The sequence below is a fragment of the Microtus pennsylvanicus genome, chromosome 14 (assembly GCF_037038515.1).
Source record: "Microtus pennsylvanicus isolate mMicPen1 chromosome 14, mMicPen1.hap1, whole genome shotgun sequence".
Classification (NCBI taxonomy): domain Eukaryota; kingdom Metazoa; phylum Chordata; class Mammalia; order Rodentia; family Cricetidae; genus Microtus; species Microtus pennsylvanicus.
The window spans coordinates 31104720-31130393 of NC_134592.1; the positions used below are offsets into that span (position 1 = coordinate 31104720).

Genomic DNA, 25674 nt, shown 5'->3' on the forward strand with positions numbered 1-25674 from the left:
CTCTGAAGCCGTGGGGCTGCCAGTTTTCTCTACTGATGCCAGAGCCAAGAATTAGTTCCAACTACCTGCTTGCACCTACAAATGTACCTCCTAGGAGACCTGTCCTTCTGGAGCCCTGCCCTGGGCACAGGACTTGGCCAGTCAATCGACAGCCCAAATGCCCATTGTTCTTGTCCTCTTCCAGTCTGTCCTTCTCATCACCCCAGGCCTGTGGGACACATTCGGCCTTGACCATGAGCACTTCAGAAGCTAAGCTCACTGGGCAGGGCCAGGGCTTGCTTTTCCCCTTAGGGGAGCAACTCCTTGAACGTGTGGTTTATAGGAGAGCAAGTGACGCAGGTTTCCTTACATTTGGTACTGATTTACATTCCCCAGGGAACCGGTGAGAAGAAATCACCCCCCTTGTAAAAAGAACTTAGCGTTTATGCACGAAAGCGCTTCTGAAAGGCAGTCCCCAGGTGGAGAGAGATTAGCTGACTCCAACAGAATCAGAGCCCAACAGAACCGCATTTCTCCTGGGGACTGTTAGGGGCGGGAGGAGAACGGGGCACAGGGCCATCTCCTTCCAGATGCTCACTCTGTGACTACTCCGGCTCCTATGGACCTTGCTCCCATCCCGGTGAGGACGCCTGCTCTCACCTCCCAGACCCTTAGAGCTGTGCCTCTTCACTCACCTCTCCTGGGCATTTACCTTTCCATAGAGACAAGGTAAGTTGGAAAGGTAGGTGGTGGTGGTGGCATGTGTGTGTAAGCATGTATGCCCAAAGAGACAACAAGATGTTGGATATCTTTCTCTATTACATTCCTCCTTCCTTCCTTCCTTCCTTCCTTCCTTCCTTCCTTCCTTCCTTCCTTCCTTCCTGCCTTCCTCCTTTTCTTCTTTTGTCTTTCTTTCTTTCTTTTTTTTCCAGAGTATCTCACTGGGCATGGTTGGACTGACTGGCCAATGAGTCCCACCTCCATTTCTGCCAGGACCCTCCAGCCTCTAGCTCCCAGCTCTGGGATTAGAGATATAGGCCACGATAACTGACTTTCTATTCAGGTTCCGAGAATCCAAATTGAAGTTCCCGTGCTTACACAGCAAGCATTTAACCCACTGAACTTTCTCCCCAGCCCAAGAAAAAACATTTTTAGCTTAAAGAAATTTCCTTGGAACTCAAGAGAGAGTGAAATGCCAGGCATAGTAGTGCATGGCTTTGACCCCATCACTCGGGAGAGACAAGTGGATCTCTGTGAGTTCAAAGCCAGCCTGGTCTATAGAGTGAGTTCCAGGACAGCCAAAGTGACACAGAGAAACCCTGTCCCAAAAAGGCATAAACAAACAAACAAGTAAATAAATAAATAATAAAAGAGTTAATTAGAAATGATAGTGAAAACCTAGAAATTCTGGGTTTTCTAGAATTTTCTAAATTCTAGCACACCAAAGCATGCGTAGAGTTTGCTACCCTCAATCTGAGGCTCTCAGCAGAATGCATCAACTTCACAGAATCAGGAAACCCCACTGTTATTTCCTGACTTCTGTGTCCTTCCACACAGGCAGCTGCTTCTTTCTGCCTGTGTGTCATAAGCCCATTCCTTGCTCCCCATCCCGCTGACTTAGCCTTGTTCAAATCCTCACCATCTATCTCTTTGGTGGATTGTCATCTTTCCATCTGAGTCATCCCTCCCCTCATGACTCCAGCCTCCCTAGCTAGCCCTGAGAATGTCTCATTCTTTAGTAAAATTCACCCCAGATGTTTCTACCTCTGGCAAGCCTCCTAGGACTTCCCCAGGCAGAGAGCCCTTTTCATAAACTTTATGGTAGTAGCGTTTATCTCCATGTGTTGAATTAGTGGCCAACCTGTCTACCTTTCTAAAGCCCTGCAGTGTAGCTCCTTTGAAAACCTGGACTTGCTGCTTATATTTTACATTCTCAGGTACTGAATTTAATCACCTCATGTGATGGCAAAAGGAAGGAGGGACATAGAGAAGAAATAGAAAAATCCAGTGGAGGCTGGGTTGTGGAACACACCATTAATCCCAGCACTCAGAAGGCAGAGGCAGTTGGATTTCTGTGAGTTTGAGGCCAGCCTGGACTACAAGAGCTAGTTCCAGGACAGGATCTAAAGCTACAGAGAAACACTGCCTTTTTTAAAAAGAGAAAGAGGTGGCTGGAGAGATGGCTCAGAGGATAAGAGCACTGGCTGCTCTTCCAGAGGTCCTGAGTTCAATTCCCAGCAACCACATGGTGGCTCACAACCATCTGTACTGAGATCTGGCACCCTCCTCTGGCGTGCGGGCAGAATGTTGTATACATAATAAATAAATAAATCTTTTAAAAAAATAAATAAATAAAAGAAAGAAAAGAAAGAAAGAGAAAAAAGGAAAAGAAAAATCCAGTGGAGACTTACAGAAATACAGACTCAGTCCTGCCTATAACTTGTAGGCAGTAAAAGGTAATTTCCCTAGAAGAAGTTCTTCTTGCTGCATTAGCCAACTGTTCCTCACTACAAATTTCATACAATGCTGATTTTCCTTACAATTACTTCAAAGCTACAGAGGGGTTTAGAATTCTAAGGAAGCAAGCTGGGCGGTGGTGGCACAGGCCTTTAATTCCAGCACTCAGGAGGCAGAGGCAGGCGGATCTCTGTGAGTTCGAGACCAGCCTGGTCGTCTATAAGAGCTAGTTCCAGGACAGGCACCAAAGCTACACAGAGAAACCCTGTCTCGAAAAAAGCCAAATAATAATAATAATAATATAAAAAAGAATTCTAAGGAGGCAAAGGCCCAGGAAGATTAGGTGACTACCTGTACTTACAGTCTGTGACAAAGCAAGCCTAACACCTAAGGTTTCCTGGAGCCCAGGCTGTGGCTCTTGGCACACTGCCAACTAAAGGCCTCTCTCAGACAACAGCTCATAATTACCAACGTCAGTGTTTGAAATTTATATGCTGCTTTTGCTTTATCAGCTTTATTAATATTATTACCCTTTCGATTAGTAACTCAGTAAGCTGCCCAGGCATTCAGCAAAACCAGGGGAGGGAACAAAAAAAGGAGCCCAAGGCCAAGTAAGGGGGTCCTATGTGCCTATGATAGGGAGACGAGAAGTGAGCCAAGTGACACAGGACGTAAGGCCTTGGGGGGCATGAGGGTGTGGTGGCCCCACAGCCTGCCTGGCATAACTCTAGTGGGCAATGTCAGGAAAAGAAAGTCGGCCACTAATACCAGACTTGAGACAGAGCCCTGGCCACCAGAGCTCTCTGCCCGGTTTGAAGGGGATGAGACCCAATCTCCTCATTAACCATGGGATCCAGGTCCTGGCCCTTTCTCTGTGTGCTAAGCGCTAAAGGGAACAGCCTTAGATGGCCCACATCTCACCATTGGGTGTTCTGTGGCATCCTCGGAGGGGACATAAGGGGATCACTGCAGACTTTTGTTCCCAGGGTCCTTCAGCCACCCCCACTCTGGAGTGTCCTTTGCTTGACCCTACTTACCTTTCTTTGAAGAGAATATGCTTTTCTCCTGACCTCTGGGTACCGCAAAGAATCTCAAGACGTGCTGTGAATAGAGGGGAGGGCGTGAGAAGTATCTTTATCTGTTAACAGGACTCATGGGAGAGCTATCCCCAGTCTAAATAAAAAAGAAGCCAAAAAGGGGGCACAGAAAAAGAGCTGCACAGAGGCGAACACATAGAAGCCAGAACCCTATGGTCAGATTTCAGGCCTCCCCCTGGGAGAGCTGCCGAGATGGCTCACCCATTGGGCCTATTGGCTGTCAGTATGTCACATATGTCCTTACATGACCCCTCATAGGTGGATTCTGTCTGCAGGATTTGATGGGTTTGGTAACATCCTCCGGGTCACACTGAGTGGGACAAGCTGTCAACAAAACTTGGACCCATGGTCTTTGAACCCTGTGTACTTCCCAACACAGAACCGACATCACCAAATCCAGAGCTTTAAGCTGTGTTGAGCTCAGCATTCTCATCCACATTTGGGAGTCGAGGGTGCCTAGTAAATTGTTAAGAAAATTAAATTAGATTACCTTGGTTAAATAAATAAATAAATAACCTGGCATGGTGTATGGATTTTAGTAGGCATTCAAGAAATGATTTTTGTTTGTTTCTCCTTTTAGGACTGATCAATAATTAGAACTCAGAGCTTGGGAGTATAGGAGCTCCAAAATGCTCTAAGAAGCCCAAAGGCCGCCTGCATCGCTTCTGGGGCGCGGAAGGAGGCAAGGGAGAAGGGTTGGGGTAGTGGGTTTGGCCCCAGGAAGCAGAAAAGCCGGTTCCAGCTGCGCGCCCCTCGCGCCACCGCCGCCTCCTCCGGGCTTCCCGACTTCCCGCCCCGCCCCGCCCCGCCCCTCCCGGGAGCTGGGTCCGGAGTGCCTGGTGGGCTGATTCTGGAGCGTGGAAGGGAGCACGGAGGAGAGAGGGAGGCGGTGGCGGTGGGAGGCGGGGAGGCGGGGACCCTCCTCGCCGCTCCCTGAAGTCGGCGCGGAGCCGCCTCGGGCTGGGGCTGAGCGCAGAGCGGCGGCGGGGCCGGGATGCGGGGCTCCCGGGACCGTGCCCGGCGCGCGGGGCGGTGGCGGGCGGGTGGGAGCTGTCCACGGTGCTGAAACTGCGGCGGCGACAGCGACAGGGACGCGGCCGGGAGCAGGGAGCTCTCTTGGAAGCTCCATCGCGGCTGCGAGGCGGGGGACACCGTCGCTCACCGGCCCATGCCCGGTCCCCGAGCCCCGCGAGGAGGCGGGACGGTCCGCAGCGCGACAGGTAAGGAGCCGTCTGGGGGCGCAGCGGGAGCGCAGAACTAGGCACCCAGTGACCTGGAAAGAGCTGGGGGATCCCTCGCAGTGATGAAGCTCCGACCCCCTACAGGTCCTTGAGCTCCTTTAGAGCTCTGGCCAGGTCTCTCCCCACTCCTCACCTCCTTGCAGGGTGACGCTAGAAGGGACTTGAGGGACCTGGACTGTGGTAGGCACCTAGGCACCTTGACCCTCTACCACCCACCAGGCCTTGACCCCGACCTGGGACAGCTCTGAGACACCTTGCCTACTGGTTGCGGGAACATTGATGCGAGTCTCCCGAACTCCCTTGTACCCCGGTCTCCACCAAGATTCCATGACACTGGTAAAATCTGAGTGGGCTTCACTCAGCTCCTCTCTCCTATCCAAACCTGGCACCGGGGTGACTGGAGAAACTGTGATCTCCTTGCTTTTAGAATTTTTTTTTTTTTTGCCCTGGAAATAGCCCTTGGGACAAGGAAGTGTATGTATGCGGAGGGGGGGGAGGTGTCTATCGCCTCTGGACTGTTTAAGCCATTTCTTTGAGGAAAGAATTGATGCCAGAAGGTACCTCGGCTTTATCCTGTGGCCCTCTTCCTCATGAAAGGGGGCCAGTTTTGCTTGGTTCAGGAGGACAAAGTAGGGAGCCTGCTGGGTCTGGCTTTCTATTATATGCCTGAATGCTGATGCCCCTGGACAGAGCCTCCATTTGGAGTTCTCTCTCCTTCTGGCAACAGTGTGTTGAATGAGCTCATTCAGGCCTGCAAAGTGCTTCCAGTTCTTGAACGCAGAGTTCTGTGAGTGGCAGAATGGACCAATGGGGAGGGGGGACTGCATCTAGGAAGAGTAGCTTACTCCTGTGGCTGACCCCTGGCTTCACAGCGGGCTCATTGCCACCCTCCAACCTAGCTCAGTTTCCACCCCTCGAGGGTAGAAAACGCCCCGTTGGCAGCTACCAATCGCTGGCATCAATTACCCAAGCTTCTAAACCTCAGTTTCCTCATTCCTACAGTGAGGATAAGAACTCTGGGCATCTGCCCACCTCAGGGAACTGTCTTGAGAGCCCATGAAGTAAGGAAATTTGTCAGAGGCACATCTTCCCACAGGGAGCTGCTCTCCCTGTTCACATCCCCTATTGGGCCTGCTGAGGATGATCTGGCCATTGCGACCCTCTGCAGTCTGGCCAGGCCTCCTTCTGCCTGCAGCCTCCAGAGGGTCCCAGAAACTCAGGGAGGGCAAACTTAAAAATCTTCAGGAAATAAAAGGACTTCCTGCTCCCTTCCCCCATCCACACCTATAGAAGATAATATAGGGCGAGAGCCTGACTCATAGTTTTTGTTTTTATATTTCCCCAGGAGTCACAGATCTAGGGAAAATAGCTCCTTGAAGGCAAGGATTGTGTTGTTTTCATGTCTCCGCTTCCCTCCACACTCCTTCCCCCACAGCACCTGGACAGTAGTAAGGACTCAATAATTGGGTGTAAAAACACAGGAATGATCTGTGAAAATGTATCAGAGTCAAAGTGTTTGACTGGAAATCAGGGGCCTGGTGTTTGGTTCCAAGTCTGCCTCTGACTGTCTTCGGCAGGTACCTTCCCTTCAGTTCTCTTATCCATAATAAGAGAGATTGAAGACGCCAAGGGTCTGGTGTTCTATGGAGTTCCTTGAGGCTGTCCCAAACCACCACCCTCTTAGTTCTTCTTGGATACAGGGACCTGCTTTCAATATCCTGCTGGGACAAGTTAAATTGCCTTTCTGTGATGAAGTGGGTTTTATGAATGGAGTGAAGAAAGCTAGAAGAAGGAGAAAAGGCCACTTACACATTTGACATTCCTATTTCCCTCATTCCTCAAGGAAAGTCACGGTATATAGACCTTGACAAGGTGATAAGACCTTAGCCTCCAAGCTTAGAGGCCAGAAACTGCACCATCCAGGATTAGGGGACCAGGGTCTTCATCCTCCCTCCCCAGAGACCCTGGCTGGCTGGGATCTCCCTCCTAGGAAGACTGCAAGAGAAAACAGTTGGGAAAGATCCTTCCTTGTGGAAAGGATTCTATTTTATAAAAAAAAGAAGAAGAAGAAGAAGAAGAAGAAAGAAAAGAGCTGCTCTTAGAATCATTTCCCCTCAACTGTGGCAGGCACAGCCATGCTCAGAAAAACCTTAGCTAATTGGCACTCGGGTAGAGCTGAGTAAGCCATCCCAGTGACCTCCCTGACTTCCCCTGAGTGCCCAGCCAGGATGGGGGAACCAGCCCCCCTTCCCCACATCAGCGCTTCCTGGCTCTCAGCTGCTGGTGCGGCACTGGCAAAAATCAGCTCTCTGGAGTTAATGGTCAGTCACTAACCCCCAAAACAAAGTGACAGCGGCAGGAGCCACATCCTAGAAAGGGGAGTTTATTTCCTACAGGGTTGGTTTGTGGAGGAACTGGCCTTGCTCCTAGGCAGAAGGAAATACTGTGTCCCTCCACCTGAAGGTGTGTGGGTGTCCACACCTATCCCAGAGCCACCAGGGCTCGGGTTTCTCTAGTCATCAGAGCAGACAATACCTTGTTTCTTCCAGCCAGGGAAAGCTATCCCTCAGCTAATTCTTGTGCTACCCCCCGGCCCTTCTGCAGGTCCCCAGAGGAAATACAGGAGTCAGCAATGGTACATTTTTTGTGTGATCTTAGTTATTTAGGTGAAGAGAATTGGGGAGGAGGAAGAATAAATTAAACATGGTTGTTAAGAAATAGGGCATACAGGGCTGGAGAGATGGGTCAGTGGTTAAAAGCACTGCCTGGTCTTCCAGAGGACCCAGCTCAATTCCCAGCATCCACACAAAAAAATATACCTGTCTCTAACTCCAGTTCCAGGGTACCCGACGCACACACATAAACACAGGTAACACATATACACAGCAAATAAAAAATTAAAACATTTTTTAATAAAATAAATAGGGTATGCAGGGTGAAATCAGGTGGCACACATATGTAATCCTAGCACTTTGAGGACCGAGGCAGGAGGATCAGAAACTTGGGCCAATCTGGATCACATAGTGAATTCCAGGCCAGTCTTGGGGGATACATAACAAGGCTCTGTCTCAAGGTGGGGGGGGGAGTGTGTGTGTGTGTGTGTGTGTGTGTGTGTGTGTGTGTAAGGGAAGCTGAAGCACTGACAGATGTACGTGCAAGTCTCCTCTCTATGACATTCAATAATGGCAGAGTCAGAGAATGTCTGCAGATGTGCACATTATTAATTACCTTCTGATCCAAAGGCCAATTCAGCCATGGGTCTCAGGTGAGATAGAAACAGAAGGAACAGGCTTCGTTCAGGGAAGCAGTAACATCCTAATTCATAAAACTTGCATCTTCTTAGTCTTTGCCCTCTATCGGATGCTCAGTTGGCATCCTACATGGGAGCCCCCCCGCCATGCAAGCTGAGAGCAATAAAGACTGGACTGTGCCCCCGTTCTGTATTTGTCTCATCCCCTCTCTTTCTCCTCTACTGCCTCCCTCACTCCAGGTCCCTACTCCCACCCACCCCCAGCAAACCCAGCAGGAAGTGAGACTGTTAGGTGTGTCATCTCCTGTCGTTAGACATGCCACTTGTCTCTAAGTGGTTCAGAAGTGGAGAGACGGCTTGTTTCATTGAGAATGAGATTTGATTTCCTCCTGAAAAGGGACTCATTTTAGTAGGAGAGCCACCATCCAGTCTTCCCAGCAATGTTTTCCCATGTTAGCCACAGGTGAGTTAGGCTTTGAGAGAAGAACAGTCTTACTCATAGGAACCTGGGGTGCTAGATCGATTCTCCCTGGAAGACAAGAGCGAAGACACTTCGTACAGAAGAAAAAAACGCATGCGCGCACACACACACAGACACCCCAGCTGTTTGATTTGCTCCTCTTCTGTCCTCTCCTTTCCTGTCCTTTCCTCGGCTCCCTTTTCTCTCCAAAAGTCCTTGGATGGGTCTTAAACCTCTCTAGCCCAGGCCATTACCCAGGACTTCCATTGCATCCATCAGATAACAGGCAGAATTCTATCTTTGTTTCCCAAGATACTTTCAAAACAGGCTCACCCAACTTCTCCCCACCCACTTTCTCCAGCTTAGGACACAGGTCTTCACAGTCCATACAGGCTTCTGTTTTAATCTCAGAAAACACTCTCTTCTTCCGCATCTTTATTTTTGATTAACGACGAGATCATGGTGTTACTACTACAGTGTGATATCTCTTCGGCTATTTTTTTCCTCTAGGTCTTCCTGCGTCTTTCTCAAAGTTGTTCTATGCGGCATCGGTCCCGATGTTCTCCTCCACATCTCGACTTGCTTACATATGTGCCCTGCCTTTGTCTTTTTGTTCTGTCTTGGGGGAATTCCACTAACATTTTCTTTTCTTTTATCATTCTAAGATCACACATCTTGCTATCTAAATAAGCCTTTGTACGTTCATGGCGTGGTCTGCGTGTGCTTGCAAGTATACTAGGGTATGCACAAGAGCATGTGGAGGCTAGAAGGTCAGAAGTTGATGAGGTGACATCAGGTCTCATGCTCAGTTTATCTCTATCTTGTTTTTGAGGCAAGTTGTCTCACTGAACCTTGTGCCTAGTGGCTAGGCTAGGCTGCTTGTCCAGGAGCTCTCTGGACCTGTCTGTCTCTACTTTAGCACTAAAGCTACAGATGTGTCTGTCACTAGGCCGTGTTCTCGATGTGGGTAGCAGGGACCTGGACTCCAGCCCCAACGCTAAAGAAGAACTAGACGTGGCCTTTGCCCTGGCTGCCCTTTTGAGCCAGGAGCGTTCCCATAGCTTTCCATAGTCTCAGTTGATCACATGGCTCTTTCCCTGGCCAGAAACCTGGAGTTGTTCTGTCTCTTCTGGTTAACCACGAACTCTTGCATCCTTAGCCTCACTCACAGCTACCCCTCCTCAGATTTGACTTCCTCTCCATCCTTTCTGCCACTCCACATCCTCGCCCTCTCCCTCCCTCCCCATTAACATGCTATGGGTTCAGTGTGTGTCCCCTTATCATTCCCTGTCCGGAGTCTGGGAGGCCCTCTCTTCTGGATCTTTATACAGTGGGTTATTATGAATTCTCAGCACACTGTCTTTTCCCTCTTACCTGACTACGTGTGGATCCCATTCTCCAGCTCACCCTATCAACCCTTCCTAGCTTCTATTAACCACAATATTCTACATTCAGAGCAGTCGTTTTTGAGCTCCCATATATGAGATAGAGCATACAATATTTGATTTTCTGATTTATCTTGTCTGAATTATTTTATTTACATAGTTATAGGCATGAGTCTCCACACACAGCTATATAATACATTTTTTCATGTATTCATCTTTGGTTGATTTCTTACCTAATTTATTTTAACTAAAACCAAAGCCACAATAGTCAACCCCTCTACCTTTTCTCTAGACAAGGTCCCACTACGTAGCTCTGGCTGGCCTGGAGCTTGTTATCTAGATGGGGCTGGCCTTGAACTCACAGCCGTCCACTGGTCTCTGCCTCTCTAATACTGAACTTAACGATATACATTATATCCAGCCCAGTAGTCTCAGTCTTCTCCCCTCCAAAGTTTGGTTTTGTTTATGGGTCTGTATGTGCAAATTTCTCCAGAGGCCTGAAGAGGGTGTCATTTCCGCTGGGGCTGGAGTTACAAAAAGCCATGTGACTTTTGTGAGTTGTCTGCTATGGGTCCTGGGAAACAGACCCCAGTCCTCTGGAAGAGCAGCAAGTGCTCTTCCTCTCCAGCCCTCACCAATCATCTCTCAACAGGGCTCCTCTTCTTCACTCTGACCCAGCTCTCACTCCTCCCTTTCTACTCTCTGCTGCCATCCCGAGTGCTCTAAAACACAGGCAAGGCCGTGGTAAACCCTGATATGCCCGTTTTTGGCTCATCACTGCCAGCCTGTAGGTGTAGGAGGCCTTCTCACCACACCTGCTCTTTTCCAGCCACCAAACCTCCTGGCTTCCTCTCCCTACCACCATCCACACCACTGCTTTCTTTCCTCTACGAGGAATGAACACTTCTCCCTGTCTCACCTAAGTGACCCCCATCTAACCTTGGAGACCCATCGCCCGCGTCACCTCCTACAAGAGACTTTCCTAGTTCCCATCACCTCGGAGTAGAGGTTCCTTGCCCTCGACAGCTGCACAGCATCCTCCGTTCTATATAAACCTCGTGTTTGTTCGTCTGTACTGTACACTCCTCCTCGTAGCAGGTGCTACTTCCTGTCTATTTTTGTATCCTGAGAAATGGCCTGAAGTAACTGCCCAAGACACGTTTGTTGTGGAGGGCTGAGTGCATCTCCAGCAGGTGCATCCTCCATCCCAGATTCTAGAAAGTATTTTCTTTTAAGTCTTGCCTGCATGTATGCTTAGGCACACTTGTGTGTCTGGTACCCAAAAAGGCCAAAAGAGGGTGTTCAATCAACTAGAATCGGAGTTACAGACAGTTGTGAGTTACCGTGTGGGTAACTCATGGATCTAACCCTGGTCCTCCAGAAGAGCATCTAGTTCTCTCTCTCTCTCTCTCTCTCTCTCTCTCTCTCTCTCTCTCTCTGTGTGTGTGTGTGTGTGTGTGTGTGTGTGTGTGTGTGTATTTTGAGGGTTCCTCTGTGTAGCCTTGGCTATCCTGACTCTAGCTCTGAAGACCAGGTTAGCCTTGAACTCCAACATTTGCCTGCCTCTGCCTCCTGAGTGCTGGGATTAAAGGCGTGCACCACCATGCCCAGCTGCATCCAGTTCTTTTAATCACTGAGACATTTCTATGGCCCTAGAAAGTCTTTTCTTGCCAGGGAGCTTCCATACAGTACAGTACAACACACTCCCTTGCTCTTGACTTCTGTCATTCATTCATAAGGTTATCTATTGAGTACCTACTATATACCAAGCAAGGGGATATGTGGATGAGCAAGACATACATAGTCCCCACCCCTCTGGAGCTCACAATCTGGTGAGGGAGAAAGACACTAATCAAGGAATCACACATATATAAATAGAGACTGTGATAAGCACTCCGAGAGGAAGAGCGTGGAGCAGCGGAGTGCAGATAACCAGGGAACCGAAGTCTAAGCTGAGGATGTAGGGACAGCCTCCCCGAGGAAGTGGCCTTTAAGCTGTGAGCTAAAGCATGAGAGCGGCGCTTCCCAGGAACGTGGCTGGGAAGTGGAGGAGTGATGAGAACAGGAGCTGGAAGGCATAAAGGCCCCAAGAAGGATGTCCTTGATATCTGCTGCTGCCTAAAGCACCCCCAAAACACAGTGGCTCAGACAACCGTCACCTCATCATACGCATGACTTTGCGGGGTCAGACACTTCGGCAGTACTGGCTGGGTGTGCTCATCCACTCCATGTGGTACCCGACAGGGCTCACCTGGCAGCAGATGGGCAAACCCAGAGAGCCCGAGATGCTCCGTTCACACACCTGGCATCTTACTGGTGACTGAGAGGATGGCCTTGGGTTCTGTGACCTGGAGCCCCTGCTCACATCACACATGGCCTCTCTGGCACGGCGGCCACAAGCAGTCCAACTACTAGAGGACAGCTCAAGGTACCGGTGAGCAAAACGAAGGTGAGGGACGTGCAGCCTTCTCGAACCTAGTCTTGAAAGACACACACCCACTATAGCCGTGTCCTGTGCTTGAAGCAGCCTCAGCCCTCAGACCAGAGAGGAGGGGCATGGATGGAAGCTTGCTGTGGCAAGTATCAGAGTACTTGCTGCTAAATTGGGCAACCGATTTGTTCTTCTGTTGTTCCTCCTCTCTTTGTGATGTTGGGGATTAAACTCAGGTCCTGCACCTCAGGTCCTGTGCCCACGAGACCAGCACTCTGCCACCGAGCTACAGGGTCTCGTGTATCCCAGATGAGCCAAGGATCTTCTGAACTTCTGATCCTCCTGTCTCCACCACCTCTGCAGAGCTTGGATTACAGCATTAGCACACCGGGTTCCTGCAGCTCTGGAGTGTCAAACCCAGAGCTTCACGCATCCCAGGCAAGCGCCTTGTGTACTAAAGCACATCAGCAGCCCCTTGATTTGATTGACTCTGAAGTTTTTATGATATTAAGTTTATTGGTGGGAAGCAGGGATGCCCATGCCATAACTCATGTATGGAGGTCAGCTGACAACTTTTAGGAGTTGTTTCTCTCCTACTATGTAGGTCCTGGGGATTGGACTGAGTTTATCAGACTTGGCAGTAAGTGCCTTTACCCACTGAGCCATCTTGATTGACATCCTACAGTTTCACTTTCAAGTGGAGGAGACTACAGTATGTTTGAGAGCTGTGTGAGGCAGGCATGATGGTACATTCCCAGTGCTCAGGAGGGAGCAGCCCAAGGCTAGGAGGGTAAGGCCAGCTTCAGCTACACAGTGAGTGTAAGGTCAGCTCGAACCATGTGAGAGGCTCCAGAAACCAACAACGAGAACAAAAGGCTGTCGTAAAGCGTGGGGTGCGGATGGAGACAATCATGACGGCCGTGATCAATTGTGTCAGGCGCCGAGGTGAAACAAGCAAAAAGCTATGTTCGATTTTCCGCTACTCAGTCCACCTCGCCCTTGTTCCCACACCTGGCTTTCTCCCCTCTCTGGCAGATGTAGTGAGCTGCAGCTAATGAGAACAAGCTCACTTAGCGGCTCTCGGGCTTACAGGCCAGAATTCATCAGTGCAGCCTAAACCTTTTACAACAGCTGCCATAGTCACAGCCCTTGACAGTTGGCCACATGGTTTAGGTGTTGTTGTTTGGAAGATGGTGCGGTTGGTGCCTACGGAAGATTTTACCTTTTCCCTGGAGTGTACTTGCTCCTCTTTAATCTTCTGCCTGACTAGGAAGTCCTAGCTTTTATTTCTCGGTTTAAAGTGTCTCCCAGCTGGGCGGTGGAGGATCTCTGTGAGTTCGAGGCCAGCCAGGTCTACAAAGCAAATTCCAGGAGAGCCAGAGTGTTTCTCCTGTTGCACTGAGAGATGGTGGTTGATAGTTCAGGACCCTTGCAGTGGCTCTGTCCTTATTGGAATCCAGGCCTTTGAAGGGCCTGAGCTGCCTTGCAAGACACTCCAAATCTCTTCATCTTTTCTTTTTCTTTCTGTCGTGTGTGTGTGTGTGTGTGTGTGTGTGTGTGTGTGTGTGTGTGTGTATGCGTGTGTGGTTTTTGAAACAGGGTTTCTCTGTTTAGTCCTTGCTGTCTTGGAACTCGCTCTGTAGACCAGGCTGGCCTCAAGCTCAGAGAACCACCTGCCTTTGCCTCCCAAGTGTTGGAATTAAAGGAATGTGCCATCTTTAGCATGCTCCTTATCTTTTCTTAAAGCTCCCATTTCTCTTCTTCACAGATTTTAACCCATTAAAAACCAGTTCCCCCTGGAATCTCTTGCCTGAGTGTAGGAACTACAGGTGTACGTCACCACATCTGGCTCCGATATAAGTTTTAAGATAAAGTTCAAACAGTTGGCCCTGGTGGAATTTGGGAGATAAATGCAGGAGGACAGCAAGCTCCGTGCCAAATTTGGCAACATATCCAGGCCTGTCTCAAGAACAAGCAGGAGGCTGGGAGGTAGATCAGTGGGGAAAACTTGTGGCACAGGTAAGGACCTGAGTTCAAATCCCCAGAACTCAGAACTGTTATGTACGGCTGGATGCTGTGGCACATGTCTACAACCCCAGTATTCCTACAGGGCCATGGGAGGTAGACACAGGAGAGTCCTGGGAAGCTCCAGGGTCAGCTAGTGTGATGCGTACAAGAAAATGTGCTGCAAACAAGAAAATGACCTTTTGCAAACAGGGTGAGAGCGAGGATTGGCACCCTAGCTCAGCATGTCACCACACACACATGGACACACATACACACACCAAAAACAGAAATAAATCTTAAAAGAACAAAATTAAACACACAAAACATCTGCTCAGATTAAGATAAGTCAGCTATAGCTGTCACCATCTTACATTGTTCCAGTAATGGGCTCTAGAAATCATTATATTGAGTGAGGTAACCCAGACCCAGAAAGACAAATATCATACATACTCACTCATAAACAGTTTTTAAACATAAAGCAAAGAAAACCATCCTATAAATCACAGTCCCAGAGAACCTAGACAACAATGAGGACCCTAAGAACAATGAGGACCCTAGGAACTTCTGAACTTCCTGTCCCCGGGTCCCAATTGCTAGTGTTACAGGTGTGTGCCACTATGCCAGAATTCTGAGGAGGGAGGAGCAGAAAGTTCAGGGGTAAACCTGGACTCTCAAAAGAGTGCTCGGAGGTGATGGCATACACCTTGGATCTCAGCACAGGGGAGGCAGAGGCAGATGGACCTCTGAGTTTGAGGTTAGCCTGGACTACAGAGTGGGTTCTAGGACAGCCAAGGCTACACAGAGAAATCCTACCTCAAATTTAAAAAAATAAATAAGAATACAGAGCTGGGGGCACAGCTCAGCCGTAGGGCACTTGCTCACTAAACTTAAGGTTCACGCTCCAGTTACATGGGGGAAAAAAGTTAGGGCTAAGACTAGCTTAGTTGGTGATTTGCCTAGCATGCTCAAGGCCCCAAGTTTGATGCCCAGCACCCCATAAACTGGTTGCACCCTATCCTAGAACCATAACTAATGGAGGTGGAATCCTCTGTCTCACACTGTGAAGGCTGAGATCCTCTGCCCAAGGACAGCTGTGGCTCAGACAAACAGCAATACCTCGTGCAGGTCACCAATATCCAGTGGGGTGGTGGATTCCAAGCTTGTCCTCAGCTCTCCTGAGGGCTGATCTGTCTCTGGTTTGTGCTTACTTCTGGAGTGTTTTCCTACCAAGGAGCCAAGATGAAAAAGTGAGGTGCTCACTGAGGCCCCTTCCTTGTCACGCCCTGAAACAGCTGTGAACAGCTGGCAATGAACCAGCCCCTCACGCATCAGGAAAGGCCCCTGAAGTTTGGGTTCCCTTCTCTGAGTGTCCCCTTCCCCTGGGATCCTGGCATTGACCCTCGGTGGTTCTTCAGGGCCTCCGTGCCCCTCCACCCCGGCTTTCCTAGCTATTGCTGGCAGTTTAATGTGACATTCACAGACTGTCACAGCTGGAAGAGAAAGCCCTCCGCTGACACCACCCCCTATTGTTATGCTCCCATCAGAATTACAGAGTCAAATGAACACTCAGAGCAGTTTGGTTCCTGGCACGTGGTTAAAAAGCTCAGTAAGTATGAGTTATTGTTCCTCTCCCAGTAGAATTCCGGGGAGCATGGGAGCTGAGATGTTACAGTCAGCCCCTCCTAGCTCTCCCAGACATTTTCTGGGTGAGGACAGCTACTGTTGTTTGCTCTGTGTGATCACAGGAGGCTACAACTGGACTCTGGGGGATCCCTGGAGAGCTTCCCGTCCTTGGTCTGTGTTTGCAAAGCCCCAGCCGCAGGTCTCCGCTAGTCCTCAGTCAGAAGACAACGCCAAGGGCTTGGCATTCTCAGAGAGGCCGCCTTCTCCCTAAAACTCTTCTTTCGGAGGATCCAGACGCACAACTCCACCTGTGTAATTTATAGGGCCTTCTTGTGCCTGTCCTCCGGAGTGGAGCATACACGTGCACATGTGTGCACATATGCATACACACTTACAGACTCATATGCAGATATGCAGGTACACTAGCAACCGCCCCAGAGTCTAGGAGGCACACACAGCCCATGTAAGACCAGGTAGCTGAGATGACGGAGAGAAGTGGCTTGGTCTCCCACCCTGAGGACAAGAACACTGGGATGCAGACCTAAGCATCAGGCCCAAAGTCCCAGCCAGGCCAATGGCACAGAAGACTTGGTGACCTGCTAGCCTTTCTCCCAGTCAGAGTAGGGTCCCTGGGATGAGGCCATAAACTCTGCTAGTAGTTGGAGAGGTGGGTGGAGGAACAGACACAAGCTGTGTAAAGATCCATGACTCTGGGCCGCAACCACCCGCCAGGGACTTTTCAAAAGTTGAAATATAGGTAGGGATATGGGCAGGGAAAGGCTTTAATGGTGCGCTCAGCCACCAAATCCGGCAGGAGCTCATAACCTTCGATGGATTTTAGGTAGAAATACAAAGCCCATAATTTTTTTTCCCTGATTGAAAAATAGTATTTGCTCATTGTAGGTAAGTAGATAACCAAATGTGGGAAACAATAAGAAAACAAGAGCTCCTGGGCTTCCACTCCAGGGTCTAAATCACAGCTGACATTTCGGTGGAGTGGGGATGGCTGCACGCACCGATTGCTTTTCTTCCTTCTCATTGGAATGGCAATGAGCGTTTCCTCAAGTCATTATTCTTTGTGAGCCCGTTCGAAGGCCCTTGTACCGCTGGATCGTGTGCCATCATTTACTGAGCTCGTTTCCGACTCTTGGACATTCAAATGACTTCTCGTTTTCCCACTGTGGAAAAATCACAAATCTTTGTGTGTGAAGGGTTGTAAAGCCCTGCTTGGGGCTGGGGGGCTGGGAGGAAAGCCTTCAGAGCACTAGGAAGGAGGGAGTCCAGAAAAGGCCAGCTGTGGCCCAGACTGCAGAGGCTCAGCTGGTGTCAGCTTGACCAGACTGGGGAATGAGCTGAGGTCAGTTGCCCCTGCCTTCTTCGGGCTTGCAAATGCCCTTCCGGTCTCCAGGCTTCTCTCCATCCCCTCTGGGGGGAGGGGAGGGCATGAAAGGGAAGGGCAGAGACTTGCCAAGGCCTCCTGGTAAGGTAGAGGTTAGGGAAGGGGTGAGTTTGATGCTTGTAGCTGCCCTAAATGCCCTGGGCTGCCCATCCCTCCTCAAGGCCCCTGCACACTTCAGCTGCATGGATAGTGACACCTGGAGGCCCTAGGCCCAGGGGCTATCTATCCATTAAGACCAACTAGAGGGGAGACTAAGGGTCCTCCGGGAGCTCCCTCCTCGGTTCCCAGAGAGATGGGTAGGGATAAGGCACAGCTGAACCCGGGAAGTCCACGCTAACTTCATGGCTCTGCTGCCTGCCTGCCTGCCTGCCTGCCCCAAACAGATCTTGCCTTTCCCTCGCCTCTCTCAACCTGCCCAGTGGGCAATGGCAGGGAATGATGACGGTTACCTCACTGACCTCTGAGAATATTCCCCTATCCCCTACTTTGACAGTGTGTTCAAAGAGGGGCTCCCTCCACGGGGCTATAGAATCATAAAATGTGGCCCTCTGTGGCCACTTCCTGCAACCCCTCATGGGCGAACTCAGGAAAATGGAGAGGCCAGAAGAAGTCTGTAGACCAGGAATGGGCTCCCAGGGAGGAAGGACGAGGCCCTGTCTTGTGATCCGAACCTGTCTCCCAGTCCAAGCTCCATGTCCCATCACTCCACTAGGAAGGTTCTGTCACAGCTGGGTGACAGCCACATGGAAGTCAAAGCAGAGTGACATGTAAGCAGGGTCCTCAGGCACGTGGCAGCCCTGCAGCCCAGTCCACATGTGCTCTCTGTGCATCAGGAGTTGGACTGCTAGACCACATGCCCCTGTCTGTTGTAGTTTGTGGTTCTTTACTAGACATTCCTCTAGCTTCGGGTCCAACGCAGCCACTCTCAGGGGCTCAGCACCCTGGCAGCCTCTCTTCTTTCCTTTGTCCCCACGTAGGCATCGGCCCATGTCCTCCCCAGTGATGAGTCAGTCGGGGCAGCTGAGCATCCTTTAGACATTCCCGCAGTGCCCTGCTTCCATCCTGATGCCCCTCTCTTCCATGTACTTCTTCTCTGTCCTCTAACCAGGCATTGTTCTTGGAGCCGTTTCATCTCAGGTGACTCCGGAAAGATCTTTGTAGAGTCCACTAGGTCCTTTGGGGGCAGAAGTAGAAAAGGCTCTTTCCCAGGCATTGACTGAGAATGCTTGACAGGGCCTGGTCCTCGGGTCCCGCAAACTCAGTCCTGGGAGCAGGAATCTCTCCCTACGCTTACTTCCCACCCATCTTTAGCAGAGTGGCGGCTGAGAGGTCAGAAATGGCCCTAGTGGGTGAGGACAAGTTCTGCAACCCAGAAATCAGGATTGCAGCCTCCCTGGCTAGAGCGACGGCGTAGTGGTTAAGAGCACTTGCTGTTCTTCCAGAGAACCCGTCATCCACACGGTGACTCAGAGCCATCATAACTCCGGTTCCAGGGCATCTGACACACTCTTTTGGTCTCTGTGGGTACCAGGCAGGCATATGTTGTACATGCATATATGTATCGTACACATACATAAGTCAAAAAAGATTTTAAAAAGGACAGCAGCCTCTACTCATGTATCAGCTACGGGACCCTGTCACCTCAGCCTCTTCTTTCGGTCCTCATGGGATGGGCAAGGATTATCATCTGCTTTTGGTTTTGGTTTTTGATGACAGTTTCTCTGTGTAGCCCTAGCTGTCCTAGAACTCACTCTATCAACCAGGCTGGCCTCGAACTCACAAAGAGCCACCTACCTCTGCCTCCCGAGAACTGGGATCAAGGTGTGCGCCACCAGCAGCAGCATCTGATCTGATTGGATAGTGAAACTCAGGGTCATGAAGTTCACCAGAGTTACCAAAGTGAAGGTGGGGTCCAAATCTGCAGACCAAAATCGAGGGCAGGTCACACCCAAACCACCCTTGTCGTCACAGAAGTCTGTGAGGCTGCTCCCCGCCCCAATATCTGTCCCTCCCTGCTAGAGTGTTGGAGACACACTCCGTGGCTTTTCCTCTTCCTTCAGCCAGCCTCCCAGGCAGTGGGTAGACAGCTGGCTGAAGGCAGGAAGACAGCCCTCCAGTGCATCCCTAATCTGTGCCTGGAGGGTGAGTGTTCCTCCAGCTGGGGTGGACAGATGCAGGCCTCAGCACCCTTAGGTGCCTTAGGTCTTGCAAGAACTTTCCACAGTTTCCCTTGAGGGCAGATTAACCTAAAGCACACTTCCTAAAACTACATTGGAAGGGGAGAGTGAGAAAGTACCCTCCCCCGGCAAAAGCTATAGTCTTAAACATAGCCCCTGTGCCAAGCTGAGTGCAGTCCTGCTTGACTTGAGAATAAACAAACCCCTAGTCCCATCTGCCACCAAGACCTGGTAACATCAGCTGTCCCCTTATCTCCAGCTCTACCACTGAGTTCCCAGTATCTCTGTAGTTCAGGCAGACCGTGCACTTTGTAATCCTCCTGCCTCAGCCTCCCAAACAGCTGGGATTACAGGCCTGTATCATCAGGGAGTTCCCAGTATCCTCAGTTTACCAGATACTGGTCTACCGAGCTAGTTCCAGGACAGCCAGGGCTACACAGAGGAATCCTGTCTCAAAATAAATAAGTATTTAATTTTTTCATATAAAAAAGCAAGCCAGGTAGTGGTGTTGTATGTCGTTAATCTCAGCACTTGGGCGGCAGAGGCAGGTGGATCTCTGTGAGTTTGATGCCAGCCTGGTCTACAAAGCAAGTTCCAGGATACACTCCAAAGCTACTGACTGAGAAGCCCTGGCTCAAAAAAAAAAAAAAAAAAGACATTGTACTGCTTTTGTAAATGGAACAGACTAGACCCTGTCCAGTCCACTCTGCATGCGAGCACCATTCGTGCTGATGTTGTGGTCCCTTAGACCTCAGCGGGACTACACATTTGGCCCTCGCTCGCTCCTCTGGCTGCACCTGGAGTCACACCAGCTCCCGCCCAGGCTCTCGTCCCCGCCGTCCTTTGTCCAGCCACAGGACCTTTGCAGAGAGTCCTCCCTCAGTGTGAAATAAACTCTCCGGTGCTGCCACAAGATACCCAGTCGGTTTAAGAGGAATCGAGGCTTGTTTTGACTCTTCAGAGGCTTCAGCCTAAGATCTACAGGCCCTGATGCTTTGCGCGTGTGGCGAGGCTGCCAGCATGCAAAGAGCCTGCAGTGGAGAAAGCTGCTCCCCTTGTAGAGGTCAGGAGCCTGGGTGGACCTGAGACCAGCATCCCAGCAATCTGCTTCAAGCCACACCCGGGACCTAAAACCTCCCACCAGCCTCCATCTCTTAAAGGTTTCCACCATCGTCCCATACACCAGAGGACTACTAAGATATAACACAGCTTTCCTAATGCTGTGACCTTTAATACGGTTCCTCGTGTTGTGGTGACCCCCAACCATAAAATTACTTTGTTCTTACTTCGTAACTATAATTTTGCTACTGCTATGAATGTAAATATCTGATACACAAGATATCAGTACGCGGCCAGGGGGTCATGACCCACAGGTTGGGAGCCACCACTTTAACACCCAGGCCTTTGCAGGGCATTCAGACCCAGGCTGTGGGTTACCGTTTCCCTCACCTTGTAAACTGGCTTCTCCACGTCTCAACACAAAACCTTTCCTGCCTCCCAGTCAGGTCCGTGCACTGCAGTCAAGTCTAAGCGCTGCCATGCGCTGCGCTTCTCCAGGATAGACACACCACTCTCTAGCTGTCTTCTGCATCTGGATTAAACTCCCAAAGACCAGCAGACACGCGTCTCCCTGTCCCATGACTTTTGCCTCTCTCTTGGCTGTATTCTCAGCATCCGGTGCAGCGCCTGGCATATAGCGAGTACTGATTAATCATACACCAAGTTAGGAAATGAGAGGGTCAGCTTTCTGAAGGGAACGCCACTACCACCCCCACTTCACAGACCGAGAAACTGAGGCGCCGAGCAATAGCCAGCTCCAGGTCCCTCAGGTGACAGATGGCAAAGCAAGGCTAGGGCCAACTTAGAGCACAAAGTTCACGTGTTTAACCACGCCAGGCCATGTATCCAGTGGCCTGGCCTCCATGACTACCTGTCTTGCTTGCCCTGACAGGCTCCGTGAGGACTGAGTGGCAGACCGGGACTCCCCACCCTGGCAACGGCAGACAGAACCATGGAGAGACTGAGTGAATTACAGAACCCACTGCTGCCAAGGAGCCCCACCCACCTCCACAGTCCCTACCCCTACACAGAGGCCCCGTCCAGCTGGTCCTGCCAAGAAAAGCTTTATTCCTACCTCCTAGGAGGTGCTGGTCCTGCTCGCAGCCACCAGCTCCTAGACCCAGGGTCGCTGCAACTGGCCGTGGAGGCTTGGTATCGGCCTCGCTGCCTCCTGGGAAAGGACAAGGTCAAAGAGCCCAAAGCAGGCAGCTGTGAGACCAGCTTCACCGAGGCCAGGGAACCCCCACTGGGGCCCACGGAACAGGGCTCAGAACCTGGCCAAACAGAGGAGGATGTTACCATCCACACTGTGTCCTATGGGGTCCAAGAGGAGCTGCAGGGCCAGGAGGATAGCCAGGAGGAAGAGGTAAGTAGAATTTTTAAACTGTAAATTCTAGCTGGTTGGTGGTGGTGATGCACGCCTTTAATCCCAGCACTCGGGAGGCAGAGGTCAGCCTGGTCTATAGTGGGAGTTTCAAAGACAGACTCCAAGGCTACACAAAGAAACCCTGTCTTAAAAAAAACAAAAAATAAAACGTAGATTCTACACTGGGCATGATGGCACATGCCTTTAATTCCAGTGCTCAGGAGGCAGAGGCAGGAAGATGAGGGATCTGATGCCAACACGGTCTATCTAGAGTCCTGCACACACAATAAGACCCGGCTCAAAAAAGAAAGCACATTTGTATCATAGCACTTGAGAGGTACAGACAGAAGGTCCAGGAGTTCAAGGTCAGCTCTGGCTACTTGGCAAGTTCAAGGCTAGCATGGACTACAAGGTACTCTATAGCAGAAGAAGGAGGAGGAGAAGGAGGAGGAAGAGAGGGGATAGCACTAGCTAGGGTTAACTATTTATCGACCCAAGTGACAAAATTGCAAACAGCAACGATTAATCGCTTGAAAATATTTTATTTGGGTGGCTGATCAAGCTTCCTCTCTGCCTTTCTCCCACAAAGTATTATAGCCTGATTTTCCGATATCGCTCTGTGCAATTTAATATGTTTTACAAGACGATTTATAAAGTGACAGGGTCTTTCACTGTGAGCCCTTCCATCATTTGTTAACTTGATCACCTGATCTTTGGGCACTGAGAAGGCCTCTCACCTTCCTGTCTTCGCTGGGCTCTCTCTTGTGATAAACATCTCTGGATTCAGAGACTTGCATTCTTCCGTGGTGAGAAATAATTCCTAAAGTACTCTTCCCCAGGTCACTGCACAGGCTCTTGAAGCTGGGCGATGGTGGTAAAAACAAAACAAAAAAAGAGCAGCCTCCACTCTCAACAGCAGAGAAGCTTGCCCTGTGTGTGCCCATTGGATATTGCCTGTCTGGTTGTTGCATTTTTTAAACTGCGTTATTTATTTATTTACCTATTTATTTATCTATCTATGTATTTGCTGTATGTATGGTCACAGCAAACATGTGGAAGTCAAGTGACGGCTTGTGGGAGTCAGTTATCTCCTTCCTCCACGGGGACCTAGGGACTAGTGGCGGGCCAAAGAACCCTGCGTTTCAACTCTTATCGGTCTGATGGGGTTTGCAAGACCCTGACTTTTGCCACCAAACCTGGCTCTCTTGCAGAGTGACGCGACCTCAACAGAGAGCGAAAGCGAAGACACCTTTGTCACCCTGCCTCCCAGGGACCACTTGGGGCTCACCCTCTTCTCCATGCTCTGCTGTTTCTGGCCCCTGGGCATTGCTGCCTTCTACTTCTCCCAGGGGGTAAGTGTAGAGGGGTCTGGGTGGTGCCTCTCTGGCCACCTCTCTCAGCTGGAGGACTTGACACTCACCTGCAGGATGGAAAGGGCCTGGGGAACTGGGCTGTTTGGTTGCACGTGGGGAATGTTGCCTTATACCAGCCTTTTGTCTCCCTAGACCAGCAAGGCCATCTCCAAAGGAGACTTCCGCCTGGCCAGCACCACCTCCCGCCGGGCACTCTTCCTGGCTACACTCTCCATCGCTGTGGGGGCCGGTCTCTATGTGGCTGTGGTGGTGGCTCTGGCTGCTTACATGTCCCAGAATGGCCATGGCTAGTGGCTAGTAAGGACCCTCATCCTGGCTCTCCTGGCCTACCAGAGGAAGGTATAAGGCTTGAAACTGTGTACTCTATGGAGAGCCTTGACCCTGAAGAGAACCTGTGAAAACAGCCTGTTAAGGGGAGGCCTCCCATTCTGCAGTCCACACAGCCCTCTTGCTGACTACTCACCGTCCCAGAGTAGGCCGGTTGTGGACGGGAAGCAGGAGAGGCAGGGTTGTCCAACAGGCCTCGCCCAGCCTACTCTGCCCACTCCCCATAGGGCCTCTGTCCCACAGGCAGCTCAGATCCCACTTGCCATCTTTCCCACAGAGAAAGAGCAGGAGGCTCGAGGGAGGAAAAGGAATGCCCAGGGAGCGAAGGGTGTGGTCAGTGTTTGTAACCCATAGGGGCTCTTCCCTGTGTACATCTTGAGCAGCTACCCAGGCCCCTATCATGATGCCCAGGATCCTCCAACCAGGAAAGAAATACATGGACCCCCAGCCATTCCCTGCTCCTTCTGTCTCTGGGTACCACATATCTCCCTTGTTGTTGCGGAGGATAGTCTGTAGTGTCTCCTAGGGTGGAGATGACCCGGGAAAACTCTGTCCTAAGGGCAGTTGCTGGGGCTTTTCCGTGCCAGACAAAATCAAGTGTGGTGCCAGAGAGGATGGAGGCCTGGAATCCTGCAAGACCACATAGCCCCCTCACTCACTGTACCCCAGTTCTTCTCTCTACCATCCCTTCTAGGCTCTGCTGGGAGGACTCTGAGTTGGTACCCCCCAGCAAGGGAGACTGGGAAAGGATATTGTTACTCCCCAGCTACTGAGTGCAAGACCCTGGACTCAGGCTATGGGGAAAGCGTGAGAAATGTAGACAGAAGAGGGACACACAGACGTGGGCTGTGCAGCAGTCAGCAGTGCTCAGGAGGAGGTGTCCCCTGAGCAAAGCCTAGAAGGACCACCAGAATCCACCTAAGATTCGTTTCTATGTAACTCTTCATGCTGGTGGACAAGGGCGTGTTAGAGCCTCCCATGGAGGTTCCCAGGCTGTTCCGATTCGGCCTGGACTATCCAGTCTGGAATAATTTTTTTGCAGCCATTTCTAAACCATCCATCAAAGGCAGGAAGGCCAAGCCTTTCTATCCACTCATGATATTTTCCCATCTTTGAATGACGGGGCAGTGGTGGTAATGCCCCCCCCCCCGAGCACCTTCACTGGTAACTGCCATTCAGGACTGCTTTCAAGCCCCTCCACCGCAAGGCACTAAGGAATGACAGTTTCAGTGACATCGAGAGCAAAGGACTGGGTCCAATGGGAAGGCAGACCCGCTGGGATTCAGGCTGCAGGACTATTGTGCACGATCTGGGGAACCTGGCAGTTTCTGTGCTCTCATCCCACGCCCTCCCCATCCCCCTCACTTCAGGTGTTGCCGATGCTCCTCTCTACTCCCTGCACTGGCAGTTGAAACGTCCCCGGTACTGTCTCTATTTATCCTGACAATAAACTTTTCTGTAACACCTGGTGCCATCTGGGCCTCTGCCTGTCCTGTACCTGTACCCCATACTGACCTTCACCATCCCATGTCTGTTGTCTGGATCTCCACGTGGGCCTCAAGAGAAGAGGCCCGAGGTCAAAGATACCCTAACACTGCTCGGCCTGGAGTGCCTGGGTTGTAGGTTGATGGATTGCATTTGATTGATGCAAGGCAAGGTGAGAGAAGATGTAGGCCTGCAGAAAAAGCTCTCCTAGGTGCAAGAGCCTTGAAGGTAAGGAAGGGAACCAGCGTGACTACGTGCTACACAGCTGCCTGGAGCTACAAAGGTAGAAAGAGTACAGCATGCCAATGGTCCCATTCCCCTGCTATCCCTTTTTGGCTCCCCCACATCTCTGGTCCCCAAAGCTGCTGCTGGGAAATGTGGAGAGGAAGCTATCCGTGCCTCAGGTTCTAGCCTCAGCACCAAATTCCCAATAGCCTCTCAGTCCTGGTTTCCTGGCAGAGGAGCTGGCCTGGTATCAAAGTCACCGTGTCTAGAAGGCCCTGAGGAAATACGCGTGCCCCACATCCTATGGATATCCACATATAAGACACAACTCTG

General features: G+C 50.7%; 1 protein-coding gene across 3 annotated transcripts; it reads left to right on the top strand.

Moving 5' to 3' along the window:
• The first annotated feature begins 4403 nt into the window (after positions 1-4403).
• Positions 4404-25095, top strand: Syndig1l (synapse differentiation inducing 1 like). 3 transcript variants are annotated; one of them, XM_075948154.1, is made up of 5 exons: positions 4404-4753; positions 14069-14156; positions 21458-21931; positions 23143-23283; positions 23437-25095. In XM_075948154.1, exons 3-5 carry the CDS (start codon positions 21518-21520, stop codon positions 23593-23595), a joined length of 714 nt encoding a protein of 237 aa, XP_075804269.1. In that variant the 5' UTR covers positions 4404-4753; positions 14069-14156; positions 21458-21517; the 3' UTR covers positions 23596-25095. The 3 variants fall into 3 exon arrangements, with proteins under 3 accessions (XP_075804269.1, XP_075804268.1, XP_075804267.1); XM_075948153.1 differs by lacking the exon at positions 14069-14156 and having other exon boundaries at positions 23437-23643; positions 23676-25095; XM_075948152.1 differs by lacking the exon at positions 14069-14156.
• The last annotated feature ends 579 nt before the right edge of the window (positions 25096-25674 follow it).